The 12,500-nt window shown below is 40.9% G+C and overlaps 1 protein-coding gene across 3 annotated transcripts in view; it reads left to right on the top strand.

The window, feature by feature from the left end:
* Positions 1-12,500, top strand: part of klhl32 (kelch-like family member 32) — a 31,085-nt gene that overhangs the window by 6,556 nt on the left and 12,029 nt on the right. For 2 of the 3 annotated variants that reach the window (XM_061081130.1, XM_061081131.1), the window contains exons 3-4: positions 3,697-3,804; positions 9,311-9,409. In XM_061081130.1, coding sequence (XP_060937113.1) covers positions 3,697-3,804; positions 9,311-9,409 — 207 coding nt within the window. Of the gene's footprint in view, positions 1-3,684; positions 3,805-9,310; positions 9,410-12,500 lie in introns of those variants that run through there. The other variant, XM_061081129.1, reaches the window with a different exon arrangement.

Here is a 12,500-nt window from a genome sequence, read left to right as displayed (position 1 = left end):
GATATTTGTACTTTACTTAAGTAGTTTTATTTTCAGGTACTTTTCACTTTTACTCCACTACATATTCCAGCAAATATCTATACTTTCTACACCACTACATTTGTACAATGAACTGTATTACATTTTCACAGTGTTTATTATATTTTTAAAAGTACTGAAATAAGCAACAAGAGGGGAATTGGTCCATTCATCCAATCAAAGCAGGCAGGTAACATTAGACCTTCTTCAACAAAAGCAAAGAGCACGTGCTGCAGCATCATTGGTGAAGAGGAAAAACCTAAAATGGTTTTAGAAGAGGCCACAACCATGACTCAGCCATTATGATGTAGTAGAACATTGCATTAGGACATAGGATACACTTGGCATGTACTCTTACTTTTGACGTTTTATATATTTTTGAAAGCAAGTACTTTATTCAAATAGAAAATATTTAATGTGATACTTCTTTTACTTGGGTACATTTGTCTATTTGTACTTTTACTGAAGTAAAATGTTCGAGTACTCCCTCAACAGATGTATAAAGGTTACAGCTAGTTACTACTCTGCCTTCTACAGCTTGATCATTTCATCAGCTTTACATCGATCACTTAAGCGGCCAGAGAGGATGATGGTCATTAGTGCTGTATTGCACTCCTCTGCTGCAGTGTATACAAAAAACACTCAGTTACTCCAAGTGTAACAAATCATCATTTATGGATTTTTCCTTCCAGATTGTAGCTACAAAAACAGTTCTGGCTCTTTTTCATGCCAACTTGGGTTTTATTTGCAGTATTTCAGAAACACTAGGGTGCTAGGACAACTGCAGTGGGTTTGTGTATACTATACTATAATGCAGTATTAGTGAAGAATGCATTGGTTGTCTACAGAAAGACCTGACTCCTGTTCTCCAGACGTGGATAACTGAGCTAGCTTTATTTGAGTCTTGGTGAACTTATCTGGAACCTCTTACTAGTGTTCAGGTTCACAGAGAAAACACATGGACTTCAGGCTCCCAATCATGGTGAAACTGGGAAAACATTGTGGTGCACAATATAAAGCAAAACCCGATTAACAGTCAAACTAGTAGCACAGTCCCCTTAAATTCAGTTAAGCTGCACCAAACTATGCACACTCATACTAATCAGTCCTTGAATCCACCCCTGAGCACCAAAATCTAATGGATTCTTCCCTGACACATACCCCATCCTGCCATCATGTTTCATGGTTATCAATCCAGTAGTCACTAAACCATAACCTCCTTTGCAGAGGGAAGTCTCCTCCAGTTATATGACTACCTATCACGTTTTTCCTTTTTTCCTTTGTTTTGCCTGTAATTTAAAATAAGGTATGTTTGTTCAGGATAACTTCATTTGAGATCAACAAATTAATTCTCTGTAAATTCTCTGGATGAGAATGAACAAGATCAACCTGAACTGTTTGATGAACAGGGAGTCTGAACTCCCAAATGCAATTAGGATATCATCAATAGCACTAGTTGTGTCTTAATGTATTTCTTGGTCTTGATGCGGTTTCAACGTTTTTTGTATTTCTATTAAACCCCCTGAATCCTGGTCAATATTTCATAAGATGATAAGGGGCAAATGTGAAGAAGAAGACTTTTAGCACAGGATTCCAACAGTTTGCATCTTTAATATAAACCCACTGATGTCTGTGCTTGTCTAGTAACCTTAAAGAATTTCTCATGTAAGATATCCTGTGAAATAACAGATATAAAAACGGCCTCGCTGAATGCTGTAATATTCCACTGGGTGTGTGAGGGAGTCTTGAGTCCTTTCTGGAATGATCACCCCAAGCAGACGCACATAAATCTTGCCACCAGCTCAGGCGAACTGCAGCACTGCAGCATCATGTGAAAGCACTGTGTGTCTCTGCACTGGATCTATATCCCAAGTCAGAGGGGCCATCCGTCACCACCAGCGCTCCCTCAGCTCCTCCACCAAGGTCAGGGTCACTGATGCTGGAGGGGAGCAGCTCTGTGGACACTCAGTGTGTCCTCCTTCAACCTCCCTTGTCACACACGCAAACACAGAAGAGAACGTGCAAAGTGTGTAGGCATTTCCTCCTTCACAAACACTCGGCTTTTTTAACTTTCTGCTTATGTCTCCATCCAACTGTCTGCACTCTTGCTCATGCTGACCACAGCTCAGCCACCATCGCATCCCAGGTTTAGCTACAGGCCCTCCTGTGCTCAGTGGACCAGTGGATTTTTAATTAGCCCAGTGATGAATCAACAAAGCTGAGCTCTGAGGAGAGAAGCACAGGCCTTAGTTAAAACTCAGCATGGCCTTGAGTCAACCCTGTCTCACACATCACAACTGACATCGGAGAGGGTCGGTGCCTGGTTGAAGTTCGTGTGTCCTATGAATCAGGGAGAATGGGATGAGGGTTTGCGAAGAGTGAGCCTTGTTTTCGTGACAGAAAGAGATGCTATGCTAACTGGCCGGCCCGGGGGTCTTTGCAGCTAATAATGCAGTTATACACCAGTTTCACAGAAGACATAGTGTAGAGTGGCTGTGCTGAAAACTGTGATCACAAAGATATGTGAAATTGGAATTTAGCTGGATCTCTACCCCTGAGGCAAGGAATCTGAGGGGGAAAGAAATTGCCTACACCAGCAAGAGTTAGTTTTCAAAAGCCATTTGAAGTGTCTCTTTGGTCCATTACAATACAGATAAACACCAACTAGATCTTCATAACTAAGACGACATGCAGTTGAGGTTTGCTTCATCTCCTACCAATCGCCCTCCTCTCAGTCTTTCTCTCCACACTGCTGTGCTTTGTTGGTCGGCCCTGATCAACGGCCCTGACATCCCATCATGTTGTGACAGCAGTCAATAGCTTTGATTGGCAAGCAGCGAGCTGTACTCAAGCACAGCAGGGCCAGAGTGTAAACACTGCATCGGTCCGCTGCTCTGAACGTGACATGCACGTGTGTGTGTGTGTGTGTGTGTGTGTGTGTGTGTGTGTGTGTGTGTGTGTGTGTGTGTGTGTGTGTGTGAGAGAGAGAGAGGGAGAGGGAGAGGGAGAGGGAGAGGGAGAGGGAGAGGGAGAGGGAGAGGGAGAGGGAGAGGGAGAGGGAGGGAGGGAGGGAGAGAGGGAGAGAGAGAGAGAGAGAGAGAGAGAGAGAGAGAGAGAGAGAGAGAGAGAGAGAGAGAGAGAGAGAGAGAGAGAGAGAGAGAGAGAGAGAGAGAGAGAGAGAGAGAGAGAGAGAGAGAGAGAGAGAGAGACAGAGAGAGAGAGAGGGAGGGAGAGGGAGAGGGAGAGGGAGAGGGAAGGAAAGTAAGACAGAGAGGCTGTTTAACAGAAAGTACTGATTGTGCTATTTATTATTGCTGACCTCCGGTGCAGAGGCCGGTAAATGAATACAGAGGGCTTTCTGGGATGTTGGCTTGGGAGGGTTTGATAAACTATGATGCTGTTTGTTTTTCAACACGTTCACATTAAAACCCAGCTAATCTATACTGTAACTACTTATGGATTAAACATAATAAGAATCAATCAAGACCTGCAGAATCAACACTGAAGGACTGGAGAAACAAAGCTGGATTGACTTATCATCAATACCCATGATTACTGTGTGTTGTAGTCCCAGTTTGTGTATTTTTTTTAAGCCAAGTGTGAAAATAACTGATAAAATATTTTGTGATGTGGTGCTCCCTTCACTGACCTCCACATATTGGATCTATGTGTCATCAGGCCATGTTCAGCTTGTGCATGGTGGAGAGTGAGGCGGACGAAGTGACCCTGCAAGGAGTGACCAACGTTGGACTGAAGCACGCTTTAGACTTCGCCTACACTGGACAGGTGAGCATGAGCGACACAGCTGAACAGGCCAAGAAAAGAGCATCCAAAGATAATGTGAGGAATTATCATAGTAATCTTCAGAGTTTTATTGGGAGGAGAACAGCAAAAAACCGCACACAGTAAGAGCACTGATGAAAGATTTATACCATTTACTTTAGCGAAAGTTGCAATACCGCAAAAATAATCATACTCTCTAGACAGAAATGGTTTTGCATTAGAAATAGTTTTTGGAAAGTGAAGTATCATCAACAAAATTATGTTTCATATTATGTTTCACAAAGGGAAATGTGCTTAAATGTAAAATTATCTTATGAGGTGTCATTAGGCCCTGTGGTATGCTGAGCCCTTTGTCAGGTGATCAACCTTTTCTCTTGTCCTGACCTAATGTATATTCAAACTGTCCGTGCATCTTAACATTTTCTAAACCAGAGCAGATAGTCGGCTGCTTTCAGCCCTTATATTGTCATTGTTCCTGTTTATATCATCGGCTGGTTGCATTTTTTATATTGGCCTGCTCAGTAGCCTTCCTAGAATTTGCTACCCCTCTGGTATGAGAAATGTTTCCACACATAAATCTGACTGTCAAACAAAATAAAAATTATGCTTTTCATAGGAATCTGAGTGAAGTGTACAGTAATAGCATAGGTACAGCTACAGGTTGGGCCCTTTCAATCATAGACTGTAAATATGGACGATGTGTCTCCACTTCCTCCCTCAATCCAGAAATTAAGCCAACATATCCCAGGTTCAAACGCCGCCATGTAGCACATTTGGAGCCATAGTCTTAGCAGTAGTGATCAGGGCAAAGGGGCGGAGTCACAGTAGTGAGATCCAATCAATACATGTGCTCAACCATTTTGGAACCAGTCTCAGCTGTCAATCATGATGTTTAAACAATTGTTTTTATCATCAATTAATTAATTATAACCAAACTTAACGGAAAAATGTAAACTTGGACATACATCAGTGTGACAAGAACCAACTAAAGACAGAATACATCTTTTGATTTATACTTTGAATTGTCCATTCCCCATCTGTTAACAATGAGGAGGCAGGATATGGGAACTTTGTGATATCTTAACCACCAGAGGAGGATCAAGGCACTTTGGGTTCACTTTTGGGAGGATGGTATAGCGTCCATCTTTATATACAGTCTATGCGCACACACTCAATACAACTCTATGAAGCTATCAAGCTATCTTGTCAAACTAGCAAATGGCCTCTTCTTTCAGTCACACACATTTAGCAGAGTCATGGGCGGCTTTACGTTACATGTTACTGGCTAAGCAAACTAAACTAAACGGTGCAAACTTCAGTTCTTCAGTTAAGGGTTCAGCCTCTTGCCCAAGGACACTTTCATTCTTCATTCAGATGGGGAAGAATGGGATCGAACTGCCGACCTTCTGGTTGGAGAACGACCGCTCTACCCCTCAGCCACACACGCCACGGATGCAATACTGGTCTCTACTTCGTCCCACTGTCTGTAAATGAGACTGAAATGGCCTGGATACGAACACTGCCATTTGGATACAGAGTCTAAGAATTACTATTCAAAGAACTTTCTAAAATGACAGAACCCATCTTTATGAAAAGTCAGTTTGACTCATTAGTTTGGCCCATGGAATTTAGGACCCATACTGCAGCACGAGCTGGTGAGTTTTTAAATTCATGAATTTAAAAGTTTTTTTGTTGCTTGTTTGGCTGGAGCCAATTTGAACTATTTTATTATTATCTGATGTTTCATCTACAACAACGCATCATATTCTAAAAGTTAAATAAACGTTTTGCATATAAAAGCTCTGATTGCATGCTTCACCGTGCTGCTAGTGTTGTATCACATTCCCTATTAAATAGCAAAAATTAAAATACAAAAGTAAAGTAGGTCCCATTACCCCTGTTATGAAGTCCTTATTCCGACTTGGGTGTGTTAATGTGTGTTGAAGTTGGAAACAGCATTTAAATAACAACTTGACACCTCTCTTCAATATTTGTATAATAATGAAGAGCAAAGTATCTTGTGTAACAGACATATAAACAATATAGATTTGACAAGTTGACAAGCTACTACTAAAAGTTGATTACATAAAATATATACAAATATGTGAACTAATTTATAAGTGAGATGTCAGCAACTCACGCACCAACATTTTCTCAGAATTTCTGGGTTGTTCTGACTTGAGATGGCGTCCGCGTGAATTTTCCCAGTCAGGAACTTATTTTCCAGTTATTCCAAAACCACATGGACGCACCATAAGTACTTAGATCCAGTATTTCACCACTGCCAAATGGGTCACCAAAATAAATCAGAACATGGATTTGACATTTGGATTTTGGATTGCCACTTTTAATCTCAGCAGCATTAGCCTCTGCTGCAGCATGCCTTTGGATCCTGTGCTGTACAGTATACAGGTGCTCTACATTTTACTACTCTGGTCACTCCACTGTATGCTGTGGTCCCGCTGCTGACCTGAGACCTCAATAAGAAACAGCACTTATTTCAAAAAAGGAGGAGTAAGGGCCACAGTATTTTATTTCCATACTAAAGCAGCCGCTGTCATATGAGTGAGGTCACAGCCTCTGCAGAGAGTGCGATCGTTTCCAATAACCTCCCTGGGTCTTTTTTAGTGCCAGCAATGGTTGGTCCAATAAGCAGCCTAGTGGATTATGCAGTGTATGGAGAAGCCAGGAACTTGTAATTGCTCCTAATTTTATTTCCACAGTGGAAATGAGCGAAGAGTGAATCAGTTAGGCAGTGTAAGTAGGTCAACAGCAGGCTTGAAAGCCGCCCTGCTTTGGTTGGCTCAGCTCCTGTCTGCCCAGAGGAGATGATAGCAGATGAGATGAGGGCAATATGCTTATCCCCACGCCGTAAATAATGACCTACTAAAAATCGTTCAGCCACATGTCACAGGCCAGTGACTGAGGAAACATGCAGTCAGAAGTCAAGTCAGTATCGAATGACCACAGCAGAGATCTAAATCAATTTAACGCCAGGAACATGTCGCACTGTTTCACTTTTATTACCAACAAGACCTGGAATTTCTCCGACTTTGAATCCAATTTTTTTCCTAAGAGTGAAGTAGAGTGAGTCATGGGTCAGATCCCGGGTGGAAGACATCTATATTTTCTGCTATAAAAACATCTACTTTCATCGAGTCTAAGTAGCAGATGCAATAAATGGAGGTTTACACAAGAGCTCGCTATACTCCCACACTGGACAACACGACTTGTGCTGTGTGAGGCTGGAGTGCTCGAGCTGTTGTGGGCCTGTGGAGTGGAGAGAAGAGCATTAACTTACAATTATTAGTTCTCGTTTTGGGGTTTGCCTCTGTTGCTGGTGCTCCCTGCCAGGATTAAAAAACAGTTGATCATGGTTCCCTTTGATTATGTTCATCTAATAAAAGCAGCCTAGTGTTTAATATAAGGGCAAAGATTGGAGGTTTTCCCCTTTAACTTAAGATAATTTGATATGATTGGTGATCAAAGATTGGAGTATTTCGATTCCCACTTAAGTCTAATGCATCCTGAGGCAAAGGGCCACTCACAGCTGCTTTCCATCTCAATATATAAAGCTTAGGAGAGCCCATAGATCGTGATGTGGTTAACTGGACGTCCGCCTGTGCCTGACAGGAAACCACACTGTGATAAATGGGTGTGTGGGTATGTGTAGATCCAGCTAATTGCAGAGAAGGAGAGAAAAAAGTATATTTATCAGCGAAGCTTGCTGGGAATTGCTCTGAGGCTGTCGCTCCTCTGTGAATATTTTACCATTCGAAACAAATAGCTTGATGACTTCTAATGAACGGTTTTACGTAAATGCCTAAGTGGTGAAACAACAGGTTTATTTATATGCAGCAAAACATGTAATCACAACAAAAGCTGACGAAAAAATGTTTTTCCCTTCAACACGTGAACCAACATGCACCAGAGGAGAGTGGTACATTTGTATTGAAACTGTTGAAAAACACAAGCTGCTTTTTCCCATTTTAAGAATCAGAAATAATGAGTAGGCATTTCAGGCAAGGCCATTTTTCTCACTTTCACTCCTGACGCAGTCACAGCTCTGTGGATATATAGGGCAGGGGAGGCTTGTTCCTACATTTTAACAGCAAACTCAATTTCATTTGGATCAGGTGAGTCCACTGTGTGAGAGGTTACAAGTGGCCTGCCTGGTCTGATTGGGTTATTACCCCACTGACTAATGGAATATTTTACTCTATGTGGTCCTGATCCTGACAGATTAACCTCCATACGACTGGTATTACCTGGCTCTGCTCCCGAGAGCCTGGCAGTATTACTTGGCTGTGATACAGAGCTTTATGATGCATGGGGCTGTGGGAATATGGAGGAAACAGGAGGAAGCTTTCAGCAGATATAATTTCTGCTCATCCAGCTCAACAGGAAGCATTTTGGCAGAATCAATGCTGTAATAATTGTGTGGCTGTGTCGCTTTGCTGAGAAGATGAAAATGGCGAATCAAGCACATCGACAGTGCAATTTTTTGGTTTGCTGTGCAGTCTGTCAAACTCACTCTCCCTGTCATCTATGGAGCAACATCATTTTTTAAGTAACCTGCAATTTTGACAGAATTTTTCAAACCAACCCAAAATTTACCGTGAGCCTAAAAAACTGTGAGTCTAAAATCAAACAGTCAAAAATGGAAATATATAAATAATATTTTTTCCCAAGATTGGAATCTTTTTTCAGAATATGACATTGATAATGGCACACCCCCACCCCACACCAACCCATTTTATTATTATTTTTTACAATTTTCCAATAATTACAGACATGTACCCACAGCCAGCAATTCATGCTTACCCGTAGTGTATTGTGTTGTGTTATACTTGCACCTACCACTCAGAAATTGGTCTGCTCCACAATCCAATTTACTCTTCCTGTCTAATGATCAGTGCAATATTTGTTTTGTTCACAGTTTTTACCGTGAAACTTGTTTCCTTTGATTCAGCATTGTTGTATTTAGTATACTGTACAGTGTCAGGTTCGTCACTTTTGTTGAAAAATAAAATATGGATCCACTGAGAAAATAAACAAACATCTAAACTTCTTATGTCTGTGTTGATTCATTGGATGTGTGACACAACAGTGCCTGGGGACAAACTTGTTATTGTCTGCTGTTGCATTGCCTAGCTGCAATAAGCAGAACATATGACACTGGACCTGATAAATGTTTCAGAGAAAATTGTTAGAAAACAAAAGATTATGGACAATTATCTGAGCAGACTCGATGTAGACCTAATGTTGTAAAGTTCTGATTCCTAGGGACCCAAAGGATACATGTGGTTAATATGACCTGTAGTTACTGAATATAGATATTTATAAATATATATATAACTAGTAAAAATAAAAAATAAATTATTTTCAGAAATCTATTATTCAAATCCTTTGCAAATTGATGTCTCTGAAAACTCCTGGCACTTCAATTTCTGTGACAATGAATCTAAGTGAATCTAATCTGGTGACCTGGTTTTTGTCCTATTGCCAGATTGTGCTGGAGCCGGCGGTGATCCAGGACGTCCTGTCTGCAGGCAGCCACCTTCAGTTACTGGAGCTCCTCAGCCTCTGCTCCCACTACCTCATCCAGGTACATAGTCTACATACACATATGCAGCCGTCCTGTGTGAGCTGGGGACAACATAAGAGGAGGCAGAACGACCCCATCACACCACAGGGTGGCCATCACATCAGTGGAAATCCTTCACTCTCATTGGGTTTTCAGAGGTGTGTTCCACTCAGGCACAGGCAGTAGATTTGATCCTGTCTGCAGGGAAGAACAAGGAAATTCATACGCAGGGCAACTTGAAGAGGATTAGCTTTTTCTTTACAACATATTGAACACTTTTATTAAGTTGCCCTTTCTGCAAACAATAGAGCTGTATTCGTCAGGACTTTCTCTGGCCTCTTTCGTCAGTAACACTTGTTAAAGAACATTCCATTGTACATCCCGTGTTGTTTTTGTAAAGTGAGTCAAATGCAGTGTACATGTATGATTGTAAAAAATCAAGAGAATGATATAAATCTGGTTCAGATGTTTCTTGGTCAAAAATGCATAACTGGAAAATCCAAAACCCAGATTACAACTGTGCATATGACCCTCCTTTTATAAGTTCTGTATGAGAAACTGAGAAGAAACAAATGATACTTCAATAGAAGAGCAGCTCCATACTTTTAAGCATACACTTATAAAGCTTCTCTTGCTGGATTTTGATGACCGGATTCAAACTGTTAAGTCTGTTTGCTAAGATAATCTACTAACATGATTCTTGCTGCTCTGGGTTTGTACCCTTATGGTTAATTGCACTTATTGGAAGTATCTTTGGATAAAAGCGTCAGCTAAATGATTGTAATGTAATGTAATGTAAATATAATATAAAACTATAGATAGTTAGATTAGTTTAGCACAACAACTAGATGCCAAGTAGCATGGCTCTGTCCAAAGGTAAAGAAATCTCTTTCCGAGCACCTGTAAAGCTTAATATTGAACAATAGATAGTGATTTTTAATTGGTGCAAAAACAAATAAGCACAACAAGTGGTTGTTAACGATATTGGTTATTTCTTAGATGGCTGCACTCATGCCTTGGAGGCTTTGTTTTTTTAGATAAAAGATAGGTGGTGATGGCTGAGCTGCAGGGCTGCTGATACGTGCATATGATTTATCTTTTGACAGAGCCGGGCGAGATGCTGTCTCCATTTCCAGACTTTCTCAGAGCTAATGTTGCTTCAAAGTTAGATGACAAAACTAATTTGTTTAAAATAATTTATTTCCAATTTGCAGGAATCTGTCATTTGGTGGTGTGTCCTCCCCGACAGGGACAGGTCTGCGTTAGTTAGAGAACAGATTCAGTGTATTGCTCAAGGACACTTCAGCAGGGTGTGTCAGTGTAAGCTAGGGTGTCTGATCTCCTTGAGATCGAGGACACATCATTGACTTGTGGATCTGCTGGAACAGAGGCACAGTTCGCCTAGTGGCCTGTGCACGGGTAAATACGCTGCTGGAGATAAAAACAAATCAGGCTGAGGTTGTTGCAGAATCACTCAAGTCATTTCAAACACAGTTTGAAATGTATCCGTGGAGCCCATACATTTTGAAGTGGTTTTAGAATAACTTAATTAGACTCTGCAATAATGATTGCAGCTCGTGCATGGTTATAGTGTCCTTAGATCCCTGTCACATGACTAATTTATCTATTTATTATTATTTATTCAGTATTTTGTCATTGAAGTTCCTACAGTTTCACGTTTCTGGTTATTTTGTCATATCAGAATCAGAATTAGGGTATATTGCCCAGTACGTTTACACATACAAGGAATTTGCTGTGGTGTTTTTAATACATTATTATTACATGTCATTTGGCAGAGGCTTTTATCCAAAGCGACTTACAATTAGTGCATTCAACATCTATGAGGGGCCATTTAGGGTTCAGTATCTTGCCCAAGGACACTTCGGCTTTTAGATGGGGAAGAGTGAGGATTGAACCGCCTCTTGTTGGAGGACGACCACTCTACCCCCTAGGCCACACCGCCCACTGTTTTAAGCACAAAATAACTATATAAATAAATATATAAAAAAGGAAACAATATAAAATATATAAATATTCTAAACACCAGAAAAGGGATTGTGCACATGTTGGTTCACCCGGGGTCAACGGTACAATTCAAAGTGTTGGACGGGAATGACAGTTCAGCTCAGCAATGCAATGGTTTAAGAGCAATGTCATAGGGATTTGAATAAAGCAAATTTAAAATACGTTAAAGAGCTCAATATAAAAAATCGAATAGAATACTATAGACATTAGATGATATAATTGTAAAACCAGAGTGACAGTTACATCACGATGGTAAACCTTGCTCTAATGTGCCATCTGGTGGTCACAAAAAACTCATGTCTGTTGGTTTGTGTTGATCAGCAAATTATAAACAACAACACACTATTGAATAAGTCATGAGTTTTCTGCTGGGTCATCTCTTAATCAGATTAACACTGCTCCTGCCTGTGCTAGTCACAAGTCAGGTCAGCTGACTGCTGGTGTCTGCTGCTTAGTTTGAGTTGATAATAGAAAGTCAGACCCCGGCTAATAACATTGATTTCCCAATACGCACTGATTGAAAAGGAGATACATCAGCTAGTCCGAATCACCCACCTCCATCCACCAATATGACAGATGCTGATGTGCAGAGTTCTTCTCATTGGATACTGAAAAACTGATCAATACCACACATGCTCTGTGTATCACAAGAAGTCCTTTAGCTGACAGGACTCTAATGCAACATTTGGACTGCTTAGGTGTGTGTCACAGTTGATTTGGCTATTTGTACAGTCAGCATTTTAACATTTATTAACCACCCTCAATATCTTTTCAAAATAAAGTACACTGCATACATTTTCCGCAGCACAGCAGTTGTAGTAACGTTTAGATGTAGTGATTTTTAGTGCAACTTAACATCTTTGAATGGTGAGTGGCTTTGGGCTTCAGACGGAAGCGAACGAGGAAGAGGGGGCTGCCGTTCCAAAGAGTTAGGGGGGTGCGTGGCATGGTCGGGGGGTACGCAAACCAATACAGGACAGATATAGCTTGGATGTCAATCATCGTCACTCAGAGTTTTCTTAGGGACTCGCACGCCCTGGAAATCACATTTTCTCTGGCTTTGTTTTTTTGGGGGATGTTTTTTTTC

The sequence above is a fragment of the Limanda limanda genome, chromosome 11, assembly GCF_963576545.1.
Source record: "Limanda limanda chromosome 11, fLimLim1.1, whole genome shotgun sequence".
Classification (NCBI taxonomy): Eukaryota; Metazoa; Chordata; class Actinopteri; order Pleuronectiformes; family Pleuronectidae; genus Limanda; species Limanda limanda.
Note: the sequence above shows the minus strand (reverse complement) of the source record. Positions and strands in the feature narration are given on the sequence as shown.